At 36.3% G+C, this 27,734-nt stretch overlaps 1 protein-coding gene across 1 annotated transcript; it reads left to right on the top strand.

Annotated features, from left to right (window-relative positions):
- Window positions 1-16: 16 nt before the first annotated feature.
- On the top strand, window positions 17-27,520 carry LOC117323033 (RNA polymerase II-associated protein 1-like). Its single transcript, XM_033878024.1, has 31 exons — window positions 17-168; window positions 682-884; window positions 1,653-1,781; window positions 2,439-2,479; window positions 2,883-2,972; window positions 3,465-3,618; window positions 4,173-4,328; window positions 4,472-4,603; window positions 6,052-6,167; window positions 6,439-6,540; window positions 6,932-7,033; window positions 7,426-7,593; window positions 10,324-10,473; window positions 10,931-11,068; window positions 11,486-11,555; window positions 13,810-13,910; window positions 14,496-14,554; window positions 14,886-14,987; window positions 15,155-15,331; window positions 16,516-16,663; window positions 17,340-17,521; window positions 17,908-18,103; window positions 19,219-19,362; window positions 21,040-21,176; window positions 22,172-22,369; window positions 22,937-23,062; window positions 23,750-23,907; window positions 24,638-24,770; window positions 25,137-25,302; window positions 25,899-26,123; window positions 26,991-27,520. Exons 2-31 carry the CDS (start codon window positions 695-697, stop codon window positions 27,123-27,125), a joined length of 4,125 nt encoding a protein of 1,374 aa, XP_033733915.1. The 5' UTR covers window positions 17-168; window positions 682-694; the 3' UTR covers window positions 27,126-27,520.
- The last annotated feature ends 214 nt before the right edge of the window (window positions 27,521-27,734 follow it).

Here is a 27,734-nt window from a genome sequence, read left to right as displayed (position 1 = left end):
GGATGTAGAATAAGGGTCGTGCTATTAACAAAATGGTGGCGCGCAGTTACAAGATGTGGTTGTGCGAGATCATTGTTTTGTTTTGATGTGTTTTAATTAATGATGTTTTGACAGCGACTTTGTTTTCACATTTACTATTTGAACCTCCATAACAGAAGACGTCACAAGGTGTTTATCTCCAAATGTTTCTCCAAAATTTATTTTCTTTCCTGACAAAATGTACCAAATCGGTCCACGGATTCATAGGAATATTCTCGTGTTACCAAATTTTATGAAAAGGCTCACCCCAGCCCATAATTATCCATGATAAGACCTACGTGTATTGCAATGCATGTACAATATGTATATGGGTTACATGTAGTTAGTACATGCCGTCACATTATACTGACAGCATGGCATTAACACATCTATTATTTTATATTAATAAAATATGTATATTGATTAAAGAAGCTTTGGTTTACAACATTGCAAGTTTTAAGTTGAAATCCTGCATCAAAATATTCTCTGATTATTTCCGTCAGATCACATAATGTTTGATTGATCTTTCATTGCCTCTGAAAAATCAACATCTAAGTAGAATTACTGTTAGATGAGGCCATACTGTACATAGAGATCTGTGGAAAATTTAAATCAGTTTTGAGATACATTACATAAAATATCTTTTATACATTCCTTTTCCAGATATTTCACCAAGATGTTACCAAGACCAAAACCAGGTGATACGGAGGAAGACCTCCTGAAATTCCAGAAGGAATTCATGGCTAACAAAGATAAACCAGCAGTCACTGTGGTCAAACGTCCGGACAAACGTAAGAGCAGTACCAGTGATGACAGCAAAGCTGAAGACAGGATAGAGCCGAATCGAGATGTAGTTAACATGGAAGGTATTTGATGTAAATTGTACAATGTAACATTTTTATTCCTCTACTGGTGAAACCAGTGGGACTATAGGTTTCCTCCCCATCTGTCTGTCGGTCCATCCACTCCGTTTTCCACACTTTTTCCAGCCATGCTTCAAGGTATATTGGTGAAAGTTGGTATGTAACTTCAGTATGAGTAGCTACAGATCAAGTTCAAGTTTCAATGTTTTTGGGTCAAGGTCAAGGTCTCTATTTTCAGCTGGGGCATGTATGGAACATAATGCTTGAATTAGGGCTGTTCTCGGATTATCTGTTTGGGAGGGATGGGAGGCAGTTGTATTAAAATTTGATGGGAGGTGGGTTAAGGCCCCATTTTTCAAGTTTTCTTTATAGTAGATAATGTTTTAATATTTGCTTGGTGGTGAAGTCTCTAAACATGGCTCCCACCCCTCCCACACAAATGATATGGAACAGGCCTTAAATTATTTCAGTTAAGATAAAAAAATTCGACCGAAATATTTGACAGGTTATATCAAATTATCTCCCCTTATAAAAATGTACAACAATCTTTAATAAAGACCTATAATATATCAGGAAATCAGGGAATATCAATTCCACGCATTGGCTTGTTATTATTCAGTTTTAAAAAGATTTTGATAATTATCTAATGTAAAACAATAAATAACTCATAACTGAGGCAGAGTCTGGTGTAAATTTCCAACATTCCATAACTTATCTTAACATAATTATTTGTCAAAAACCCATAATCAAACATACTGTTATTATTTGTAGTCCTTCCTCCTGAATCAGAAAGTGTCCCACCAGTAAAAAAGTCGAGGTTCAAAAGCCAACAGGAGGAGAAGACTCGAAGACAGAAGAAAGAGGCAGAGATGAATCTAAGTCCTGAGGAAAGAATTGACAGTAAGACCCCATGAACACTCAATTAGCCAAATGTATAGCTTGATTCTGATACTGTAAACGTGGTTATTTTCGCGGATGGTTAATTTTGCGATTTCGATACATAAACTATACGCATGGGGGTAATTTCCCCGAACGACCCACCTTTGTTTGTAGTTCGAGTATTCTGAAATTAATATCAAAATAATACAAGTGGAGGAAATTTTCGCGCTTAAAAGGGATCTGCATAATTAGCGTCAATTTCCCCCTCACGTAAATTTCCACGTTTACACTACCTTCGCCAAACTTAGGTCCTAAGACCTAATATACATATTGTCTATAATACATTAGTGTGATACCTTCGCTAACTTCTTGCACAAATTTTCTCTCTAGGAATGTAAAATTTTACACTGGATTAAACTCTGTCTATATTCCTGATTCTTATTTTGTATTACATATTTTTATGTATGTGAATATCTGTACTTTCAAAAGCTCACTGTAATTAATGAAATACTGTTTTATTTCATTGTTGTAACATTCTGTATTTTGTTGCCATAGTTACCATAAAACTGTAACAGACATATAATTACTATAGAAAACCCTGTTGTCAACTCGGATAACAAAACAATGTAGTACATTAATACTTTCATTGTCATTTTATTGTCATTTTCATTTCTACAGAAACCGACAAATCTACTGCTGCAGTTTTGACCAAGATTATTGTAAGTTTGTTCAAAATACATCTATAAACAAAAATGGCAAAACATCTGAAAATAGTGGTTAAAAACTAAGAAACCTATCTGAAAGACCACATCTAAATATATGTACCACTTTTAAACTCATTGCAGTTAGAGGCAGATTTACCAAAACTGGTTTAAGAGACCACCTGCTGAAAGAAGTAGGTGAAAATATTTAGACCCATCGTCGCAAACCCATGGTCGCTTGCACTACGCTACACTATACGAACCAACCGGTGATAAGTGTAACGTAGCATAGTGCAATCAACCGTGGATTTCCATCGATGATGTAGACCAGGACACTATGAAACTGAAAATCATATCAAGATATGTTAGTGTCTATTGATATAGAGTATTTGCATCTGACCATAATATTTTGTTTGAGTAGGAAAGGGACACCAGGTCAAGTCAGGTACAACTCCCAAGACATACTAGTCAAGCTTTCCCATCAGTTGTCCATTATGACAACCCAACACAGGTAAGTTGGAACTGGATTGAACTTTAACCCTAGCCCAAACTCTAGCTGTGAAGAATCTTAAACAATAAACATCACTTTGGGAGTTTACATGCATTAGACTGAATGTTTCGGTCCTTCACCGTACAGGGTGTTGTCTGGTATTGTTTAATTCTTCTCAGAAACACATGGATTGAGTTGAATCGTATGTTACTGTTTTGTTCACCATGAAATTTTGAAGCTTCAATATATAATTTTACATAAATTTGCTTTGTTTTCAGATTATTTTGTACAGGGATTTAAGGTTATGGCCAACCTTATTGTTATTTTATTTATCAAGAATTCAAAGCATTCAGGATTAACTTATTGCTGATGTTGCACTATATTTATATACAAACATTTGTAATAAACTACTACTTATTAATTTTATTAGTTCTAATTAGTTTTTAATAGACTATCTACCAGTACAAGTACTTAATTGGGAACAAGTGATTTTTATCAAGGGTATTGTTACAGAATGAAGCCAAAAGTCGTGGAAAGAAGAAGAGTTTATTTGCCCAACAGTTTTCCAGACAGGGCGCTGGCTACTTTGGTGTCATGCTACAACAGGAGGAAGCAAAAGTTTCAACAAGCCCATCAACACATGCTTCTATGGAGACGGGCAGCTCAGGTAAGGCATCTTCAAAATACAAGAGTTTCACCATGGTGGCTCAGGTAAGGCATCTTCAGAATTTAAGTGTTTCACTCTCAGGTGCCTCAGGTAAGGCATCTTCAAAATTCAAGGGTTTCACTCTCTGGTGATTCAGGTAAGGCATCTTCAATATTCAAGGGTTTCACTCTCTGGTGGTTCAGGTAAGGGATCTTCAATATTCAAGAGTTTCACCGTGGTGGCTCATGTAAGGTATCTTCAAAATTCAATGGTTTCACTATCTGCTGGCTCAGGTAAGTTTTTTTTTTAAATTTAAGGGTTTCACTTTCTGCTGGCTCAGGTAAGGCATTTTTAGAATTCAAGGGTTCTGTCCTCACTGGTCTCTCAAGTGAAAAAACTTCAATATTCAAGATTTTTACTCTCTCTTTATCAACGAAGAGATATCTCCTACATCGGCATCTAGAGGTAAGAACCCTGACCAATCACTGGGTTAGAAGTCATTGAAATCTGTTCTAACTACTTATACAATATATATTGTAATTCTGATGCCCCTGACCGTTAGTTTCCTATTACAGGTACTGATGCCCCCCACCTGGTAGAAGGCCTGGGCCTTAGTGCTACCTTTGGAAAGGATGAGGTCAAGCAAATTCACCAAGAGAACACAGAAAAACTGGCCGCAATGTCCGAGGATGAAATCCTACAGGAACAACAAAAGTTGATTGAAATGTTAGGTGGGTCAAATGATAAAAGAGAAAACTTTGATGTTGCATTTATTTTTTTGATATTTTTATTACTCTGAGAAATTTTTGTATAAATTTTACAGCAGTGAAGTTTGATATGAATCATGTGACCTGTTTATTGTTTTCTTATACAGATCCAAACCTGGTGTCTTTTATCAAATCAAAGTCCAAAAAAGAAAACCCTGCATCAAAATCTACCATACCACCACCTATGTCTATGGAGAAGGACACATCTCAGAGAGCTAAAACAGAATCAGAAACTTTAGGTAAGTTTTTAGGTCACCTGAGACAAAGTCTCAAGTGACCTATTCTAATCCCCTTTTGTCCGTCGTCGTGCGTCGTCCGTCGTCCGTCCGTAAACAATTTACATTTTCGACTTCTTCTCCAAAACCCCCAAACCAAATTCAATGAAATTTGGCAGGAAGCTTCTATGGCTAAAGGTCAACCAAAATTGTAAATTATATGGTCCCCACCCCCCAGGGGCCTCAGGGGCGGGGCTAAAAAGGGTCAAATCGACTAAAACTTCAAAAATCTTCTTCTCTACTCTCAGATATGGTGGAATCAAACACTCTTTCATAGATGGAAGGGTCTTTAGGTGCTTTACCAAAATTGTAAATTTCATGACCCAGGGGTCTCACGTTTGCCCCTGGGGAGGGGGTAAACTTTACTATAGTTTATATAGGGAAATCACATTTTTGACTTTTATTTGTTTTATTTCTATTGGAATTCATTCTAATTTGGTTAACATTATCAGCATGGGATGACAGTTTGATGGCATGCACATGTTGGCCCTGACTGACCCCCAGGGGCTGATGGGCGGGGCTAAAAAGGGCCAAATTGACTGAAATTTCAAAAATCTTCTTCTCAAGACCGAAATAAGTTGGAATCAAATACTCTTTATAGTTTGAAGGGTCTTAAGATGCTTTACTAAAATTGTGAATTTCATGACCCCGGGGTCTCAAGTTTGCCCCTGGGGAAGGGGTAAACTTTACTATAGTTTATATAGGGAAATCACATTTTTGACTATAATTTGTTTGATTTCTATTGGAATTCATTCTAATTTGGTTAACATTATCAGCTTGGGATGGCAGTTTGAGGGTATGTACATGTTGGCCCTGATTGACCCGGAGGGGCTGATGGGCCGGGCTAAAAATGATCAAATTGGCTGAAATTTCAAAAATCATCTTCTAAAGACCGAAATAAGGTAGAATCAAATACTCTTCATAGTTGGAAGGGTCTTAAAGTGCTCTACTAAAATTTATTAATTTAATGACCCGGGGGTCATAAGTTTGCCCCTGGGGAGGGGTTAAATTTTATTATAGTTTATATAGGGAAATTACATTTTTGACTGATTTGTTTGATTTTTATTGGAATTCACTCTAACTTGGTTAACATTTTTAGCATGGGATGAAAGTTTGGTAATATGCATATGTTGGCCCTGACTGACCCCTGAGAGCTGATGGGCGGGGCCAAAAAGGGTAAATTAAATTAACTGAAATATTTCAAATCTCAGGTGACCGTTAAGGCCCATGGGCCTCTTGTTAACTTTTAATTTCTCCAGAGGCAGATATTACATTGGATATTTAGTAAGTAAACTGTTTGATATTTCCATTACCGATAAAATCCACACTACTGAAAGTTATTCCATTAAACGTGATTTCATCCTATTACTACATGTATTCCATTACTCCTGTTTTTGATGTCCTGTATATAGATGAGGATGAGCTACCTGTCAAACCCAGCAAAGACTGGGTGAATATGGACAAGGCAGAGTATGACAAGTTATCCTGGATGAAGGAGTTACCTCCCCCTCAAACTGGAGATGCACAGGTAACCTGAGGATAAGACAGAAGTCTATCGTTCAGATAAACTGAAAGAAGTAAAACTTAATTTGAATTTTTCTGTTAAACTTAAGTATCAGCTTGATACTGATTTCTAGAAACTTTGACTGTTTATACTACAAATGATCGACGTTTGATACAATGTATACAATTGATATACACTTTTTACTGGAACTTGTCAAAAATTACATACAGTAGTTTGATAGAGATTTGATATTTTACTGTTTATTTATTTATCATACTGTGATTATAATTTCTAGACTGGTCAGCAAGCAAGATTTGACTTCAGAGGCCAACTGGTACATGCTGACCTTGACCTTCCTGTGACCTCTGGATTACATCACCATGGTAACGAACCAGAGGTCAGTAGCGACTGAAAATATACTTCCTTTATTGTAGTACAACGGGGGTGGAACAATACAACAAAAATGCCATGTAAACTTCACCCAAAAGTCATAATTTATGCACAACTTTGTATTGAACTTTTCACTTAATATATGACTTTAAATTGTTTTGGTCAGTTTTGATATTAAGGATCTTAAAAATGTGAACTTAGAACTCTGATATCAGAAAAATGGCTCAAAAAAATTTTGGTATTATTTGAACAGTATGGTTTTGACCATATGGTGATTTTTGAAGATTCAGTTTTTAAAGGGATGACGTATTTTAAAAGATGGCTTTTATATTGTAGTTTTGAACGCCTTGCTTTGTGACAAAAATGTTACAATGATGAGGACTTGTTTTGTGTTGCAGAGAGCGGGATATACCCTTGAGGAACTTTTCCTTCTGGCCCGGAGTACCAACACCCAGCAGAGAGTGATAGCATTCACTACAATGGCTCGAATCTTCTACAAGGTATTATTGTCACCTCTTTCAACCACACATGAAGTGGTTTTAGTGATATTTAATTGTTTGAAGATGAATATGTTATGGAGAATATTCATAGTCCTTCCTTTGAATATAGAGTTTAAATATCATATATTTCTGGAGTTTAACAATGTTTTGTTTTTAGTTTTCACAACTTCATAATATTTTCAATTTTTGTTTATTTTCGTTTTCTTCTTAATTATAATCATGTTAAATGACTTTCCAAAAATCAAATATCACTTCTGCAGTAATGCATTATCTGGTCCCTTTGCTAGGTCTGGGGTACTGTAGTGACAAATTGTATCAATGGTCTAGCATCCGTGCTAGTTACAGTACGAGTAATACCAATTACTGTAAACACTTGTGTTGTTTCTTTCTAGGCCCGGAGTGGTGAGCTCGGTCAGCTTGTTCAGTCGGCTATACTCCCAGCGGTGTTAGACGGAGGTGTGCTGTTCCTGGTGCGATGGGCTATGGATGATAAGATTGACATGGTCTTATCAGCGGCAGTGCACACTCTTCATAGTCTTCTGGTCAACCCTGCAGACGAGGTGAGTCGAGCACTCCTAGCCTTATCAGAGTTATCTCCCATTATACTTCACTCTTTACCTTTTCAGAGTTATCTCCCATTATACTTCACTCTTAACCTTATCAGAGTGATCTCCCATCATACCTCACTCTTAACCTTATCAGAGTGATCTCCCATTATACTTCACTCTTAACCTTATCACAGTTATCTCCCTTTCAGGGGTAGAATTTAACTTTTTTAGTAACTCGCACGTTGTTGCGAGTGGATAAAATTTTAACTCGCAAAATTACAAACTTACTCGCAATTTTGAAATTATGTGTTAATATTAAATATAACAGATGTTTTATGATAAATAATCTTTACTTTTCAGAACCACAAACAAAAGAACAGTTGCTTCAAATAAAGTTTTTATTTGAGCCAAAATACAAATTTTTGTTTTTGTTTTTTGTTTTTTTTTTATTTAACTCACTGTTCATATAAGCCAGGGTATACTCCCTTCAAATATCATCAACTTCAAGATCAATGAATATTGAAGGATTTTGATTCTATATATTACTTACATGTTATAATTTATTTTCAAGAGAACAAAAAATCAAAAAAAATCAGTCATTTCATTTGATTTAATCACGTATGATTTCTCATAAAATCTTTGACTAATAATGAAATAAGTATTAATTCTATCATATTAAAATGCTATTCCCTGTCCATCATGATTTTACAACATATTCGTGATTTGGAAAAAAAACCCGAATTTTTTCGTTTAAAAATTTCATTTTGTTTTTGTCATATCTGAAGTTGACTTGTTAAATTAGAAAATGGACAATACAGTAAGTGCTGATAGAATTTCAAGTAAGAACAAAATATTTACTGATGATGACTTGTCGGGACTATATTCTTTGCAAGTTTTGCAATAAATTTCAATAACGTGCACATGATCATCGTCAAGGTTTTTTTCCAGGTCAATATGCAGTTCCCATTTCTCGACAGTTTGTTTTGTTGGCCTTGGGATGCATGTCACTTTTTTCTTAGGAGTTGGGCTACTTTCTCTACATGTGTCCTTGCTCTCATTATTTTCGCCGATCTTTTCATTTGATGTTCCGGCAGCGGCGGACTTAAAAAAATTGATTATGTCAGCCATGCTAGCGAGACGTCACGCTTTGTTTCTCGGAAACTCTCGTTTCTTTTCCATTACAATATATTCATGTATATCGTAGTCTTTGAGACGCTTGAAACTAACGAGTGCTGTGTACAAGCGTCACCAATAATGCATTGTCTGTGTGTCGGTTTTTGTTTAAAGTTTTCGTCGATGTTTTACTAGATTCTATGTGTGTCTGTTTTACCAGGATTTATATGCACTCGCAGAAAAATGCGAGTACCACAATTTTCTACTCGCAAAATGAAAAATCAGCTCGCATTTAGCGAGTGTGCGAGCGTTAAATTCGAACGCTGCCCTTTGATTTTGATGTCGTCTGCACTTGTGTATCATTCAGTGAGTGAATATTTTTCAAATCTTAACAAGTTAGAATTACAGCTATTTTAAAAGAAAAAAAATCTACCGTGAAATTTTAGTGGTATAGATCTATCAAGAAACAAGAAAGCTTCTATCATATTTGAATTTATTTTCAATCACCACACAGATTTCTGAATTGGCTGATATGGCATGACCTTGAGTAACTTGTTTGTATTGTGATTTCACAATAAATTATTTGTTCCATTTATATTAGATTAAGAATATACAGTTATATATTACAGCTTTGTGTTTCTTTGGAAAATTACAATTCCAACATCATAAAATCGAAAATTACTAAATAATCATATAATAACCCCTGTATCTATTACAAAATTTTGAATCACTGGTAGATGCACTCTATATTCCTTTTGCAATAAATAAACAGTCTTTTCTTTTTGGACACACAAACAATAGTATTAATGCAACAGTTGATAATATAGTAATTCTTATCATCAAACAATACATTTATAGAACGAGGTGTCTTAATAAATCCTTAAATGTCAACGCATTGGCAAACAACATAAAAGATTACTACAATACGCAGAAATTCATATCAAACGGTCAGAATGATATTTTCAAAGCAAAATTCGTGAATACTTGGTGTAAATGGAAAAACTTTATTTGTCTTGATATTTAATAGCCAAAACTTATTCCTAACAGTTTACAAACACTATTATATTCTATTTGTAACTAAAGCTATGCCATTATCTATATTAACCCCCACATCTCTACCCTAAAGGAAACTCTTTAAATTTCTATCTCTCTACAGAAATAAATAATTTGCTCTATGTACATGTATTCAAATTAACCGGAACAATTCTCCTTGTTTCTATCACTATTTTTTTTCTTTCTTTCCTCCTTCTTCCCTTCTTCCCTTCTCTTAAATATGTTATATTTCAGTGTGAAAGTGGATATACTAGTATGTATGCATGGGTGTATGGGTGTAAATGAAACAATAAATGAATATGAATATTGATACCATGAATAAGTTTTAAAATGTTGTATGTGAGGAAATATGTGTGTATGTAGGAATATATATTACGTACTCTATGAGTGAATGAGAATGCAATTGTAAAAATATGAACATTAATGTAATACTGTCGCTGTGTGTTATGTGTATGTGATTATACATGTATATGTATTATACAGCATGATTTCAAAATAAAAAATGAATTATAAAAAAAAAATAATAACCCCTGTATTTCATTCAATATGTGACAAGTTTATTTTGTTATTTTACAGCTTGCACTTGACCGTGTTTTCTCCTGGCACCAGGGACATGTCGTTACGGAATTAAACCCCTCACAAGATCAGGCAACATCCAAGGAGGAAGACGATGAAAATACAGCACAAGAAACGGACGCCGACGTCCTGAAGCGGGACATTGTTGTGGTATTATTTCTTTATCCTCTTTTCATCACTAATAGATTGTGTCAATTTCATTGTTAGTTTTTGTTTGTACTTTTAGTTTGATTATTTATAAGCTAATAGTCTCAAAAAAAAGTTTGCTTCTTATATACATGAGAATGTTTGCTTCTTAAATACATGAGAATTTTAAGACTTTTAAAACAATAGTTGCTCAACACATGTCGAACATTGTGTTGTTTAAGATGTGCTTGAAAATGTGTTTGTTAATAGGAGGTCTATAAATATGTTTCAGAGATTTGAATGTTGACAATATCCCCTTGAGAAAAAAAATTGATTTGATACAATTTTTAATGCAAATATATGGATAATAGTAATTTGAGAACTACAAATGTACATACAGTAAAATAGTACTACTTTAAAAGTACCTGATCTACAGTCTAGAAACTCCCTAGACTATCTTCTGATTGTCACCTTATTTCAGTGTCTTGTTGAGAGAATGAACCTGTTACCAAGGATACAGTATCTCCTGGACCAGTGTCGTCCTCAGGCTCCCACAGTTCTTCACATTATCAGCATTCTGACTCGAATAGTTAGACATTCCTCAACAGTAGCATATAAGGTAGGTTATTCCTGTTTGTTTATCTACTAAAAGAGCAAAACATTGTTACAGTCACTAAAAATTGTCTTTCCTATCAAATAATCTAAAAAAATGTTAAAGTTTTGTTTTTTGTTTTTTTATTTTTAAATATAATTGATAATATTAAGTAGTGGGAGAGAACATTTATTTCTACCTGTGTTAAAAGTGACTAGTGGGGGAAAATGTGGCAAGTTGAAAATTTTGTGGAAGTACTGCCATTTATTTATAACCTGGAAAGTACAAAAGCCATGGTCAGATTCATCTAAATTAATTTCAAATATGTTGTCTATCATTCTTTCTGCTTTCAAAATGAAAAATTACCATTATGTCATAAAACCGTGTTTTTCTCTGCATGTATATCTGTTAAATAGTTAATGCGGATGTGGTGTGTGTTTTAAGGTGATGCTGTGTCCGGGTTTGGTTGAGATGATAATTCGGGAGTTTTTGCCGACATGCTGGCAGGAACGAGGTAAGGCTATGTACAGGTATATGTTGGTATGTTAGGGATGCAGGAAAGGTATTCAATGGTATAGAAGTTTTGGAAGCCTATATCTTGACGTGTGTAATGACACTTTTACTATCGTGTGATTTCCTTGTCTCCCTCTAGGGTTGAGACGGCATTGGGGATTGCCAACCACTCCAGTTGTCCCCTTGGATTTGAGATCCCTCTATTTCAGATATTCTCATATTATTAAATTGTGTGTGATGATTAAATTATGCATCATGGCACATCAGTGGGGAAATCCTCAGTTCGTATGTTGCACTATATTTCCTCCTCCCTTATATTTGAACTCATTCTACAGTCAAACCTCGATGATTCGAACTTCGTTGATTCGAATTTCTCGCTGTATCGAACTTTTTGCTTGGTCCCGAATTTTCTCACTATATAACACTACTAACGAAACTATGTATGATTCGAATTTTTATAAATCAAAGTTTTCGATGTATCGAACTTTTTTCATGACCCGTTAGCTATGATATTATAGGTAATTGACATCTCATGATTCGAACAAAAAATTTACCTGTACTGACCACTGGACAGGTGTTTGTCGTGACCCCTGCGGCAAGATTTCTCACCTCTCCCCCAAATGCCCTGACTGACAATAGGGATAACGATAGCGTGTGTTGTCACTCCCGGTCATGGGGTTTATTAATAATCAGATCAAATTGATAGATAAAAAGTGTATTTAGAAGCCATGACATTTAATCACTCCGGTAAAACATTTCGGTAGTCGTCTCTGATAATCTCCGCCGCCATTGAAATCAGCGTTCGGTGAGTAAATTTTACGGAACTGTAAAACAACCGGACCATTTTTAAACACAAACAATTAGCGATGGCTTCACTCATATTCAAAGTGTCACGTTTCAAACTTATACATAAATATCCAAGTAAATCGATTATTTGTCATTCAATCATGCATTCTCCAACCGATCGGCATTCCGTATTTTATATGCACATAACGTAAACGCACGTGTCTTTAGCAGAAAAGCCTAACGACTTACGTAAGTGTGCATTGTACTTCTTTTGTTTTATCTGTTAAACGCGATATAAGTGTTTTGTAACCGATACATATTCTGTTTAATTATCAAGAAAACATCGATCTATTGTCAACCATGAATAATTCGAAGTCCCGCTGTATCGAAGTTTTTCTGTTAGTCCCTTGAACTTCGAAACATCGAAGTTTGACTGTATATAGTACTTGTTTTAGTATCAAAACTTTCTTATTAAATGTATCAGAAATCTTCTCTGATATTGTAATCCATCTTCACAAGATTTTACAAAGGGAGCTTTGAATTAGTTGATTGACCAGGATTTTTACGAAATAATTAGATAGCTCTACAATTTAAATCTCGCCGTACATTTAATCCCTATCTGTAGGAGATGTCCCCTTCAGCTCTATAACTTAAATTTGGCCGTGCATTTAATCACTGTCTGTAGGATGTCTGTCCCCTTAAGCTCTATAACTTAAATCTCGCCGTACATTTAATCACTGTCTGTAGGAGATGTCCCCTTAAGCTCTATAACTTAAATCTCGCCGTACATTTAATCCCTATCTGTAGGAGATGTCCCCTTAAGCTCTATAACTTAAATCTCACCGTACATTTCATACCTGTTTGTTGGAGATGTCAACTTAACCTCTATAATTTAAATCTCGCCGTATATTTGATCCCTGTTGGTAGGAGATGTCCCCTTAAGCTCTATAAGTTAAATCTCCCGATACATTTAATCCCTGTCTGTAGGAGATGTCCCCTTAAGCTCTATAACTTAAATCTCCCGATACATTTAATCCCTGTCTGTAGGAGATGTCCCCTTAAGCTCTATAAGTTAAATCTCCCGATACATTTAATCCCTGTCTGTAGGAGATGTCCCCTTAAGCTCTATAAGTTAAATCTCCCGATACATTTAATCCCTGTCTGTAGGAGATGTCCCCTTAAGCTCTATAAGTTAAATCTCCCGATACATTTAATCCCTGTCTGTAGGAGATGTCCCCTTATAAGCTCTATAACTTAAATCTCGTTGTACATTTAATCCCTGTCTGTAGGAGATGTCCCCTTATAAGCTCTATAACTTAAATCTCGTTGTACATTTAATCCCTGTCTGTAGGAGATGTCCCCTTAAGCTCTATAACTTAAATCTCCCGATACATTTAATCACTGTCTGTAGGAGATGTCCCCTTAAGTTCTATAACATAAATCTGGCTGTACATTTAATCCGTCTGTAGGCGATGCCCCCTTATCTGACCTATATGGCACACCTGTACCTGCTGTGATGCGACTGATGCGGACTCTGGCCCAGGCAGGCAGACATATTGCTGCACACCTGGTAAGTCTTCTCCAAATATGATGATATTTTTGTAATTGATAGTGTAACTCATGTCGTTTTTGTAAATGTGTCAGAACCAAGCTGATAACATGTGTCCAAGAAAATAAGATAAAAAATAAAATGCTAGAATTGGAAATGTTATCGATTTGTAAATTCTTCAGGGTAACACAATATATGGCTTATTCTGTATGTATTTCCACTCAGATTGGTTGACATGGAATTCATTTAAGAATGAATGTAATTTTGAAGAGTTTTACATTAATAAAGCTCAAATAATTGGTGAAAGAAGTATTAAAAACAAGATTGTAAGGTTTTTACCAGTAATTAAAAGTGAAAAATATGCCCCGCAGGACTCCTGACCAGAAGTTCAAAAAAAAGAAAACTGAGCATGATAATGCTAGGGAAAATTGTGGCCTGAATGCATTATATATGTATATGGTAAATCACTTCTGTTGAAAAGTCCTGTCAGACAAACCCGAAATAATTTGATTGGGTCAATACTTTAAATTAAATTAATAGAGTAGCTCAAACCTTATTTTGTGTTCAGTGCACGGTATGAGTTGAATTTTATGCTCTATTTTCCAGATATCTACCCTCCATCTACACAAACAACTTTTGCGGTACCTTATCGCTGACCAGCCCAGGTAAACCAAAATCTGTATTTATATAACATTACTGAAATATTTTATATAAAATTGTATAATGTAATGCAAGTATACTGCAGTTATAATATTTTTTCTAGCTAGAAAGTAGAATATCATAACAAGTGAGATTCATAGAACATTGTGACTTTAATATAAAAGCTTTGATGTAATGACTGAAATATCAAAAGATAATGATTGTCTGTACTATTCATTACGAAAGTCTGGATAAACATCTTGAGCTTACAGAAGTATTGTATTTATTTTAATACTGCCATAGAAAACAGGTTCTGTAAAAAACATTTCTTTAGTTGAGATTAAAATATGTTTGCAGACATCTTCAGTTGGCTGAGTCTGAATGTTACCAGTTACAGATCGAGAGTTTACGTGCCCTCAAACTCTGTTTGCTGTATGGCCTGGGGGCGGAAACCTTCATGTGAGTAGGGGATGTTTGATATCATTTTAAATATGGACACTTATGAATGTTGGTATATTGATGCCCTCATATAAAGAATATTATTTTTATAATTTGTTTGTTTCCAAGCCTGTTTCCAATGTTTGTTTATTTTGACTGACCTTTTTCCAATGATTGTTTACTTTCAGTGACCTGTTTCCAACATTTGTTAAACAACTTCAGCAGCTACAGCGGGATGTTACAGACGAGTCGGTCAGTACACACAGAATGGAGATGTACGTGGAACTTGTCGGCGTCCTGGAAGGGGCAGTTCACTTAGCTGGAACAGCAGGACTGACCAATCAAAAAGCAGCATTTGTTAGGAGGTATTGATGTTAACAGCTAGCTAATTCAGAAGGAAAATGATTCATGTTCAGCTTTCCGTAAATATACTTATTTTATAATTAGTGTTCTAAAATTGTAGCACAGAACTAAATTTAAATAGATTCGAACAATGATGAATTAACATGTTGATGAATAAGTATGATAAAGGATTAGCATGATGAAGGTTTATCACACTGATGGATTAGCATCATAAAGGATTAGCACACTGATGGATTAGCATAACAATGGATTAGCATAACGATGGATTAGCACACCCAAAATGTTTGCTATAGAAGACAATGATAAGGAAAGTGTGATTAGGGATTTGAAATATTATCTTTTCTCTTCTTTCTTAACAACTGTCTTATTACTAATGTCTCCCCTGTCAGTGGGTCTCTTTTGGCTTTTGTTTGAGCGTTTGACACTGTGAGGGAGGACTTGGGTTCTGTCCCCAGGCTAAGACATACCAAAGTCTATAAAAATGGTAGTGACTACTCCTGCTAAGCACTCAGCATTTTGGGAGTGAGATGATTAAGTGTCACCCATTGTATGATGTGACCAAATGGGGTATCCTGCTGGGTGTTTTTGGTAGTATACTTCAGTGAGGCAGCACTATAACATCAACATCAGCTCTGCGCTCTCACAAGAAAGCAAACATGGATATACCGCAGCCTTCCACAACAAACACTCAATACTCGCATGTAGCTCTCACACAAGGGAGGCAGTCCTCAAATGACTGTAGCTGTTGATAGGACATTTAACAATACAATCTTTAGTTCAGTACTTTCAACACTATGTCCAGCCTCTGACATTGTTGTGAATATTTCATCAAAATATTGTGTTCTATAATCTTTGTAGTTGTGAGGGTTGTACAGGGTTGATATTTAAGGAAGGTTTTATAGGAAATCTATAGACACAGACGTAGTTTGATACAATTAAAATGTAAGGGTTCTGGAATTACTGCAATTACGATAATGTGAGATCAAAGTTCATTTTGTTTTTCTGCGTAAAGGTAAAAAAGAAGCCAAATGCTTTTGGCCTTTGCCTTGAAATGGGATCGATGCATATAGTGTTGCAATTTGTCTTCATCTCCATCTGAAGCAGATGTTGGGAGCATACATAGAATACATTGTTTAACAAGCATTCTAAGTAGCTAGTTTTTGGTTCAACTAAATTTCATTTCCAGTGAAGATGGCATGTCCTCCGAGTCTACTAAGGCTGAAGAGGTTGCCACGCCGACGCTGAATTGGGGTCATGTGGCTGACCTGTTACAGCCGTTAATATCGGTCCTACAGAAACACTTAACAGATGTCAAGGACACCTACCAAATCAAGGTCAGTCGAATGTAACAGTTTACTTTACTGTCTAATAAGATGGCGTAAGGATTATGAATATATAGGCATAGTGATTAAATACAGCCATGTTACCATGAAATCTCTTTCCAGTACTTTGTTTCCAGATTTCTTCATTCTAGACATGTGTTTATATTGTCATTAATAGTGATTCGGAGGATTTGATTATGAACAAACTGTTGCTAATTGGTCCAGAGGTTATGATTTATCCCGTTTTTTCCTGTGATATATTAAGCTCAGGTGGCAAACACTTTGACTCAGAATAAGGGTACTAGTTGGGCTTACTTTAAGACATTTGTTAGAATTTTCACTGAAGTATGATATCCTATACATGGATAGAGGATATCTAACAGTGTCTTCAGTAATACCAAATATATTTCACGAGTGGGGCTAATATTTTGATATTTTTCACGAGTGCGCAGCACGAGTGAAAAATATCAAAATATTAGCCGCACGAGTGAAATATATTTGGTATTACTGAATTTTTTTCACTAGTGAAAAATATCACTTTTATAGAATGAATAATTTTTGATATTTCACTGGTAAAAATGTAATAAAAAGGCTTATTACCCTGCATGGGGTTGTTGTTGGATGCAGAAAATACAGATACAATAACTCAAGTCACTGTTTTAGACATTTTATTTTATGTTGCCAACAGAAGCAGAACCTGCAGCTATCGGTGGCCTGTATCAACTTTGTGACATCCTACTATGCACGCTGGCAGACACAGGTGTCGGTCAGTGCTGTGGTCAGTCTTCAAAGTGTGGAGGAGTATCTCACTACTGTTCTCGAGCCGTGCTGGGCTGGTTTTGGGTTCCAGGTCATTTTCTCTAAACTCAGGTAAGTGCTTCCCCTACTGGTGTCAATAGGTATCATGTAGGTGCTGCCCCCTGCTGGTGTAGATATTAGATCAACAGTTCCCCCTAGCTACTGGTGTAAATATTAGGTCAGTGCTGCCCCCTGCTGGTGTAAATATTAGGTCAGTGCTGCCCCCTACTGGTGTGAATGGTATCATGTCAGTGCTGCCCCCTACTGGTGTGAATGGTATCATGTCATTGCTGCCCCCTACTGGTGTGAATGATATCATGTCAGTGCTGCCCCCTACTGGTGTGAATGGTATCATGTCAGTGCTGCCCCCTAATATACCATATGGTTATAAATTATTATGACTATAAACATCCCTTCTTATACTTCACATGCTATAAGTATATCCATCATTGTTGCAGTTACCACTCCCAGCTGTTGAGTCAGTCTAAGCCCTTAGTCATGGAAACAACGCCTAGTATCCCGGGTCTGGGATGTACAGAACTTAATGAGGGCCAACATCCCATCCTCACCACAGGGACACCGTACGGCCTGGTGACAGCCATTCTCAGACAAATATACACTCTTTGTAGTATACACAAGGGAGTCCGAGCCAGGGTAAGGATTATGTGAGAACTTGCTTGGTCCAGATATCAAACCTAGCTATAGGCAGAGTCATGTAGGCAATAATCCAACCATTTTTGAATAAGTCCATGTCTATATGTTTCTACAGTAACATTTTATTATGACAGGGAACGCTAAAAATGTTTGATACTGAGAAGTCTTAAATAAAATTACTGATATGTATGATGGATCATATTCATTTTGTGATGGTCATACCAGGTAATATCAATTTTAAATTTTCTTAAAGACATTATCAACCCCATAATGTTTAAATCTTTGAAGGAAGCTGATATGATATGCACCACCTATAGAAGATGTATGATGTTATTTAGGTTTCTTTGAACTTTTTTTAATGGTAAAAGTTCAATTCAACTTTGATATATTGATGCAACGTTGAGCAAAATTAGATTATGCATCATTTACAGTCTAATTGTACGAAGAAAACATTGAATTAAAAAAGTCTGAAGTATACATGTATCTATATCATTAGCAATCATACATGTTAAATTTTGTGGAACATATTAATAATGAAGTCATTTTTCACAAACTCAATGTGAAAATTGATAGAGTTACAAAATGTTTCAAACAGGGAGCACATTTCCAACATTTTTAATTTCGCCATCAGATCATGAGCTATTCAAATGGTTCTATGCCCACATCCTTGTCCATTGTCCATCTGTAATCAGTCCTTGTTATCACTATTTCTTAAAAAGTATTGGAAGGATATTTCTCAAACTTAATATTAAGGTTCAGACTGATAGGAAAAATAAAATGGCTGACAAGAAACCACCTCTGACATTTTGAAGTTTGTTATTGCTATTTCTTGTTCAGAGAAAGTTCGTCTTTGATCACTGTTAGAATTCATGTGCAAGTTCCCATTGTTACAAAGAAAAGAGGAAGGAAGCTTAGGGGGGAAAGTAGAGAAAAGATCAGTCTTACATAGAAGCAGTAAAGATCGTTCAATGGTTGGCACCAAGATCACTCTGGAATCTCTGTTTGTGATGTTTTTTATCCAAGTAGAGCTACAGTCATCATTACTAATTAATTTAACCTTGGTATAGATTTCAGACTTAAAATTCTATGTTATTTTGTTGTGTATTCCACTGCAGGTGTTACCGTGGATACTGAGTCACAAGGACTTATGGGTTTACCTACAGAAGGCTTCCACCAGTTCTTCACATCTCCATGGCAACCACTTCACCAAGTTTGAAAATATTCTTCATTATTTCTACCTCAAGTTGGCCAGTATGTCGGTAAGTTGGCCAGTATGACGGTAAGTTGGCCAGTATGACGGTAAGTTGGCCAGTATGACGGTAAGTTGGCCAGTATGTCGGTAAGTTGGCCAGTATGACGGTAAGTTGGCCAGTATGACGGTTATTTGGCCAGTATGACGGTAAGTTGGCCAGTATGACGGTAAGTTGGCCAGTATGTCGGTAAGTTGGCCAGTATGACGGTAAGTTGGCCAGTATGACGGTAAGTTGGCCAGTATGTCGGTAAGTTGGCCAGTATGACGGTAAGTTGGCCAGTATGTCGGTAAATTGGCCAGTATGTCGGTTATTTGGCCAGTATGACGGTAAGTTGGCCAGTATGACGGTAAGTTGGCCAGTATGTCGGTAAGTTGGCCAGTATGTCGGTTATTTGGCCAGTATGACGGTAAGTTGGCCAGTATGTCGGTAAGTTGGCCAGTATGACGGTAAGTTGGCCAGTATGACGGTAAGTTGGCCAGTATGTCGGTTATTTGGCCAGTATGACGGTAAGTTGGCCAGTATGTCGGTAAGTTGGCCAGTATGACGGTAAGTTGGCCAGTATGACGGTAAGTTGGCCAGTATGACGGTAAGTTGGCCAGTATGACGGTAAGTTGGCCAGTATGTCGGTTATTTGGCCAGTATGACGGTAAGTTGGCCAGTATGACGGTAAGTTGGCCAGTATGACGGTAAGTTGGCCAGTATGACGGTAATTTGGCCAGTATGACGGTAAGTTGGCCAGTATGTCGGTTATTTGGCCAGTATGACGGTAAGTTGGCCAGTATGACGGTAAGTTGGCCAGTATGACGGTAAGTTGGCCAGTATGACGGTAAGTTGGCCAGTATGACGGTAAGTTGGCCAGTATGTCGGTAAGTTGGCCAGTATGACGGTAATTTGGCCAGTATGACGGTAAGTTGGCCAGTATGACGGTAATTTGGCCAGTATGTCGGTTATTTGGCCAGTATGACGGTAAGTTGGCCAGTATGACGGTAAGTTGGCCAGTATGACGGTAAGTTGGCCAGTATGACGGTTATTTGGCCAGTATGACGGTAAGTTGGCCAGTATGTCGGTAAGTTGGCCAGTATGTCGGTAAGTTGGCCAGTATGACGGTTATTTGGTCAGTATGACGGTAAGTTGGCCAGTATGTCGGTAAGTTGGCCAGTATGACGGTTATTTGGCCAGTATGACGGTAAGTTGGCCAGTATGACGGTAAGTTGGCCAGTATGACGGTAAGTTGGCCAGTATGACGGTAAGTTGGCCAGTATGTCGGTTATTTGGCCAGTATGACGGTAAGTTGGCCAGTATGACGGTAAGTTGGCCAGTATGACGGTAAGTTGGCCAGTATGACGGTAAGTTGGCCAGTATGACGGTAAGTTGGTCCTTATATATAGTGGGAAGGGGGCGCTACTGTACTTCTATATTTTTCTGCATCCAGTGTTAGTAATGTTATTCAGTTCTATCATTGTCAGTGTTCTAATTATTGAATTTTTTATTCAATATATATTGAATTGTCAGATTAAGTAATTAAATACATGATTATTATTATTAATATATTTTTGGTGTGTCTTGTCAGAAATGTTTATTTTGAAAGTGAAAATTAATGGAAGATAAATGTTTGTAGAGAATCAGGGGCTTGTTTGTAAACAGCCGAGTAGTTTACTGTGAATAATGGCCTTGGTATTACAGGAGCCAGAGCAGCTGAAGCTTGACCTCTCTGTGATACAAAGACTGACCTTGACCTTGCTGACCAGACTCCACCATGGAAGTGAGCATCTAATCCACGACCTTCTGTCAACAGTCGTGTTTAGTCCCAGCTTATGGAGGTACAAACATTATGATTATAAATCCTGTCTAAACAGAACTCTGTATAAACAAGGTACAGACATTATGATTATAAATCCTGTCTAAACTGAACTCTGTATAAACTAGGTACAGACATTATGATTATAAATCCTGTCTAAACTGAACTCTGTATAAACTAGGTACAGACATTATCATTATAAATTCTGTCTAAACTGAACTCTGTATAAACTAGGTACAGACATGATTATAAATCCTGTCTAAACTGAACTCTGTATAAACTAGGTACAGACATGATTATAAATCCTGTCTAAACAGAACTCTGTATAAACTAGGTACAGACATTATGATTATAAATCCTGTCTAAACTGAACTCTGTATAAACTAGGTACAGACATGATTATAAATCCTGTCTAAACAGAACTCTGTATAAACTAGGTACAGACATTATGATTATAAATCCTGTCTAAACAGAACTCTGTATAAACTAGGTACAGACATTATGATTATAAATCCTGTCTAAACTGAACTCTGTATAAACTAGGTACAGACATTATCATTATAAATTCTGTCTAAACTGAACTCTGTATAAACTAGGTACAGACATTATGATTATAAATCCTGTCTAAACAGAACTCTGTATAAACTAGGTAGTCATTAGGATTGTAAATCCTGTTTAAACTGAACTCTGTATAAACTAGAAGCTACTTGTAGCTAAAATAGAATCCAGCTGTAGGAGGGTTAGAATGGAATCAGGCTATCTATCCATCTGTCCATCTGTCCATCTGTCCATCGATCTATAGGCTGAAGGTTGCCCGGAGTAATACTTTCTACTCTCTCATACAGCTGGTGTGATACTTTGTGCATATCATAAGTACCTAAGGTAATTTGTTCAGGGATGTTCATCAGAGCTATGTCATGTTTTAAGACCAACACTATTTCAAGAAGTATATTTGTCTTCATCTACAGGTATATTTATACTACGATTTATTATTATGCAAGAAAACTGTTTTTCTAGGCTTGATGGAGATGAGAGAGCATGTGGGGCCCTAGCTGACCTCAAACTGTCCGATACACAACACGTGACACAAATCACCGAGGAGGAACCCGCCCCTCAGAAAGAGCTACTACAGGGATGTCACGCCCGACTGAACACACTCCGTGCCACCTACCTTAAGTCCTTTAGTCACAGTGAGCGAATGGTTCATAGATCAAGGTGAGTGATGGGTCAAAATTAGGTCAAAGGTCAAGCTCATACTATTCTTTTTGAATGCCGTTCCTGTTGTATACACATTGTATACTGTATATGATTTATATTCAGAGAGTTTAATGTTTTCACTATTTTCGAGAATGGACTAGAAAAAGAAAAAGAATGTTTTGAATATGAAATTGTTGGTGATGATTATGTTCTGTTTTGTTAATTCTGTAAAAGAAAAAAAAAGTAAGGGCCATTACAAAATGATTCATGTGGGAAGTGTGGAAGGCGCTTTTTCAAGGATCTTACACCATCAAACAAATATAGAAATATATAAAGTGAAAGGAATACTAGAAAAATGGGGATTTATCCTCACCATCCATCAAATTAAAATACATTTACCTCCCACCCCTCCCACACAGATAATTCTGGAATAGCACAAATTTGTTTTATTTCAAATTTTTACTAAAATACGAATTTTCTTGAAAAAAATAATCTTTAAATGTAGGACCACTTTCACCAAATTTCCTTTTCTGATTATATTTCAGCGTTGTTCATTCTTGTTGTAATTAATTTGTTCTGTTTTAGGTACTGTTTTACCATGATTCCTCTTCAGACAGAGAAGTTTTTCACCCCGCGGTGCGGCGAGTGTCTGATGCCCTGTGATTGGATGTTTGTCCCACTTATTGACCTGTACAATGTGTTCAGCTCTGTGTGAGTAGACTTTAGGAACATGTGGTCCTGTTGTTGTCTTAGAAACAACAAAGGCACACTTTCCTGAATATGTACATGTATAAAGTGTTGATTGTCGCCCTCTTTGAAAAAGAAGATTTGTAATTATAGCTCTGTTCAAGGTAAAGTTGTTTTTAAAAGATATGACTTAAAAGTAACCAAAAAATTATGCGTTTATGCTACTATCGTGAAAGATGACCGAATATACAATGTTATATACGTACTCAATATCTATATTTCCGATAATGGCAGGTGTAGTCTACGATCACACAAGTATGGGTGTGTAAAATACGTCTTAATACGAGCTTGACCAAGTGTAGACTACACCGATTGTGGTCACGCACGACCTAACGTCAAATTCGGGACAAGGTGACATAAACACCTATGCTTAGAGAAGTCAGCTCATCACATACATTCACAACACTGCTCTTAATACCAGATTTACAATAATGTATGTGATTTAACAAAAGATTTCTTTACTCTGAATGAATTTGAGCTTAAAGCAAGTTCTCTTTGAAAAAAAAAGCATCTGAAATACTGTGCTTGGTTTGAAGTTATGTGAAATCATTGCTTGAAAAAGTCTTTTGTTAAACCAGCTTTCATCTTAAATGTTTATAGATAAGCTGTCTGTTTAAAGCAGGTATGAATTTATATATTTGTGGTGTACAGTGGAGGAGATGTCCAGAATGCACTGTCCGCGAGCCAGCTGGACACAGTGACCGCTGTCCTTCAGTGGATTTACCTGTTGGAGGTGTGCCAGGGAGACAAGATGGCCGCCATCTCCGTCACACTCAAAGTGTCGCGCATCATGTGTACATTCCTCACAGGTGGGTAATCATAATGTAAAGCCGACCACAACACTGTACAAAAATCATATCCGTCGATACATGAAATGTCTGTTCAAATGATACCTAGGAAAAAAATTATATGATTACAAAGAAATGACTTTATTGTCTGTGACAGCTTTCTGTTGTGGCATCATTTTTCTTTCGTTTTTTGCATATTTAATTTTGTAGCCATCATTAAGATGGAAACTTGTGATTCAGATTTGTTAATTGTAAATAAAATTTCCCTACTACTTTTATTTTGTATTGTCTTTCACATGTATGGTTTCGATAGTGGGTTTCTAATTGCATACAGTAAGATTTTGGTGATCTTTTGTAAGACAGTGTATCTCAAATGATAAATTGTAGTCTATCATGTTTACAGAATTTCCACACTTCTTGGTGTTTCTTGCAGAATGTTGTTTTACTAAATGTAATCAGTTTCATAAGTATAAACACAAATTATTGGATTAAGAAGTTTTACCTAAGGTGTGAAAACTACTTTTGTGGTTCATGTTAGAATTATCAAAACTTTTCTTTGCTGTTTTATATACTGGTGTCTATTGACTGTTTTATAAACTGGTGTCTATTGACTGTTTTATATACTGGTGTCTATTGACTGTTTTATAAACTGGTGTCTATTGACTGTTTTGTAAACTGGTGTCTATTGACTGTTTTATATACTGTTGTCTATTGACTGTTTTATATACTGCTGTCTATTGATTGGTTGTAGGTAACGATCTCTTCCTTGACCGTACTGTCCACTGTTACCTAGAGGCCCTTCTTCAACGGTACATCACACCAACCCTTCTACACAAGCTCAACTTTGAAGAGGATATTCCCGGACTTGTGTCCTTCTACGACTTGTAAGTCCTCGCCATAACTTTAATATATGAGTGTGTTGTTTCTGTGTAGTGATGTTGGTAGACGGTAGTACAACTTTATACTGTTGGAGGAATTTTCTCATCATAATTTCATCAAAATCTGAAGAAATTTTGTAACAGGTGGTCATTTGATCAGTATTATCCAATCACAAATACTTATGATCAGTTTTATCCTATCACAGATACTTATGTTTAGTTTTATCCAATCAAAGATACTTATGTTTAGTTTTATCGAATCAAAGATACTTATCTTTGATTTTGTCCAATCAGAGATACTTTGGATTAGTTTTGTCCAATCAGAGATACTTTATGACCAGGTTTATCCAATCACAGATATTTGTGTTACAGATACGTGGCCCTACTACAGCAGTATGAGGCAGTGTCGTTTGGCGACTCCCTGTTCGGGTGCTACTTACTGCTTCCTCTACAACAGAAACATGCGATACAGCTGAGGAGGTCGGTTTGGGTGGAATACAGAGGGATACTAAGGACCCTGTACCTACCTGTTAAAGAGGTACAAAGTGCACCCTTTAAATTGTTATACGCCTCTCAAATGTCAAGGGACATATTATGGTATAGTCTGCCTCATTCCTTTCAGCCATCCAACTGTCTGTTAACAAATGGATAAAGTTCAGTAGCAACTTTCTTAATGGTCAGTTTAGTTAGATAATGTGTCATTTTTTTGTCATCAAAGTTCTTGGTCTAACAATGATGGTATGCTTGATGGATTAAATTTGGGATTTTTAGTGTTTTTCTTTCTTTTTTGACATGCTTACTTACTTTTTAGGGCCAATTTTCCAGGTCGAAGTTTTGAGTTTCATTCAATATGAGATACAATGTCCTTTGATAGAAGCAGACAGAATATATCATTTCTTTTTTTTGTGGTGCTCGTGTTTTTGTTGCTGCCGGTTTTAAAAAGATATTAAAAATCTGGAAAAATTCTCAAATAAATGTAAGGTTTGTTGTAATTTAGATTGCAGAATATTTGACCAACAGCAACTTAAAAAGTGCCCCCACCCATTTAGATGGCAAATATTTGAAGAATTGCAGGAGTTATCTCCCTTTACACTTGTTGGCACTAATATTGATACATTGTTGTGATGTTGACAGTTGTTGATCCCCGTCGAGGGCTTCCTGATTCCTGAGGAGACAGACATGGAGTTGCTCCGACTTTATCTGGAGGGCTTGTTGTCAGGAAGTGTCCAGCCTCGATGGTGTCCGGTACTTTACCTCACTGCTGTTCACCATGTCAACAGGTTCTTTTACACCCAGGATGGGAGACATACCCAGCTCAAACAAGGCATGCTCCGTGACATTGTGAGGAGTCTGAGAACGGTATGTCTAAACTCCTTATGTCACAAAATATCTCCCCATCATAGTCACCCAGCTAAAACATGGCATGCTCTTTGACATTGTCAGCAGACGAAGGATGATACATCTTAATGTCACAAAATATCTCCCATATCGTAACTCTAACACAGCGTGCTCTGTGACACTGTTAGGAGTCTAGAGAACAGTATGTCTAAACACTTAACGTCACAATATATTTCTCCATCACCCAGCTCAAGCACAGAATATTATGACACTGTTAGAGTCAATTAATTTTATGTTTAAACTCTTAATGTCGCAAAATTCAGCATGCTCTGAGACAGAAGTGCTGCTTTTAACTCCTGTAACTGGATTCTGTGTAACTTGCTCACATTACCTTGATATTTACTGTATATATACCGTAAAAACTTGTGTAATTTGCGTAATTTGCACATTTTTTTTTTTTGTACTGAAATAAAGTTGGGGGTATGCGCAAATTATACAGGTAGAGATGTTTTCAAGGCTTTTTTTTACAGAAAAAAAATCTTCAATTGGAAAAAACAATGGAAATTCCCATTAAGAACTTGAAGATTAATAAACATACACACAGCAATTTATTCTTGTTAAATATGTCAGATAATGAAGTGATGTATAGCTACCTACTACATGTGTTGATACTTCGAGTTAATTAGGGGTTCATCACAATCAAGTCAAAATCAGTTCTGGAAAAAAACGTAACTAAAAGAAATCAGTTCTGGAAACAACGTAACTAAAGAATGATTTATCAGCGCCGTACTCAGGTCTTCAAAGTTAATATTTATTTTCACAATTTCCTTAAAAAAGAGGAATGTAATGCTTTAGCATCATTTTTAAATTTTTTGTTTTCTGTTACAGGAAGTGAGACAACACTTACTCTTCTACAAAACGGCAGATGTTTCTCTGAACTGTGGGATGGAACTGTATGAAACTTTGCCGCCAGTACGACAGAAACTTGTCCTGGATATCGAACAAAGCTTAAATGAAACCTAGCATGACTAATTAAACCCCCGATGGAAATATGCGTCGATGTTAACTGGAGATATAGATGTTATGGATGTTTACGTGAGAGTTATGCCTGTTTACTGTGAAAGGTTCTTCAAGAACAAACTGAATCATAAAGTGCAATATTGGAGGATACCAATTTTACTTTCAAGATATAATTATGATATTTTAACACCTGACATATGTTCAGTGGTGCAGGAATTGCAGACTGATGTGAGTTTTTATAGCTTGTGAGGAGAAATTACAGTGTCTCTGTGATGGACAACGACTAAGTAATCGTGATGTGTATGTTTACAGATCGATGGACAGTGTGTTTCACTGTGATATTTACTTCAACAAAATAGTGCTGATGATTACAAAGTTGAGTAAAATATTAAATTCATTTTGTGGATTATTGTATAAATATATAGTGGTTTCTTGAGATTTAGTTCTTCCACTACACTTGGTACAGATCCTAAAGTGTTTAACATTCCATCAAACACTTCCACGGTGCATTTGCGCTCCTTTCGTTTTGTCTAACGGTTGCTTTTGCACTTTGTGCTCATTTTCATTCCTTGGAGTTTATGTGCCCTTTCGTTTGCGTGCGTTTGCATTTAT

Source organism: Pecten maximus, chromosome 3, assembly GCF_902652985.1.
Source record: "Pecten maximus chromosome 3, xPecMax1.1, whole genome shotgun sequence".
Taxonomy (NCBI): Eukaryota; Metazoa; Mollusca; class Bivalvia; order Pectinida; family Pectinidae; genus Pecten; species Pecten maximus.
This window is presented reverse-complemented; position numbering and strand designations above follow the sequence as displayed.

What these genes read in the sequence shown, in the direction of transcription:
- LOC117323033 (XM_033878024.1), top strand. Translation starts at nt 695, where the DNA reads ATGTTACCAAGACCAAAACCAGGTGATACGGAGGAAGACCTCCTGAAA. An exon ending in GACATGCTGGCAGGAACGAG is followed by an intron (nt 11,556 to 13,809) that starts GTAAGGCTATGT and finishes ATCCGTCTGTAG; the next exon opens with GCGATGCCCCCTTATCTGAC. An exon ending in CTTGTGTCCTTCTACGACTT is followed by an intron (nt 24,771 to 25,136) that starts GTAAGTCCTCGC and finishes TTTGTGTTACAG; the next exon opens with ATACGTGGCCCTACTACAGC.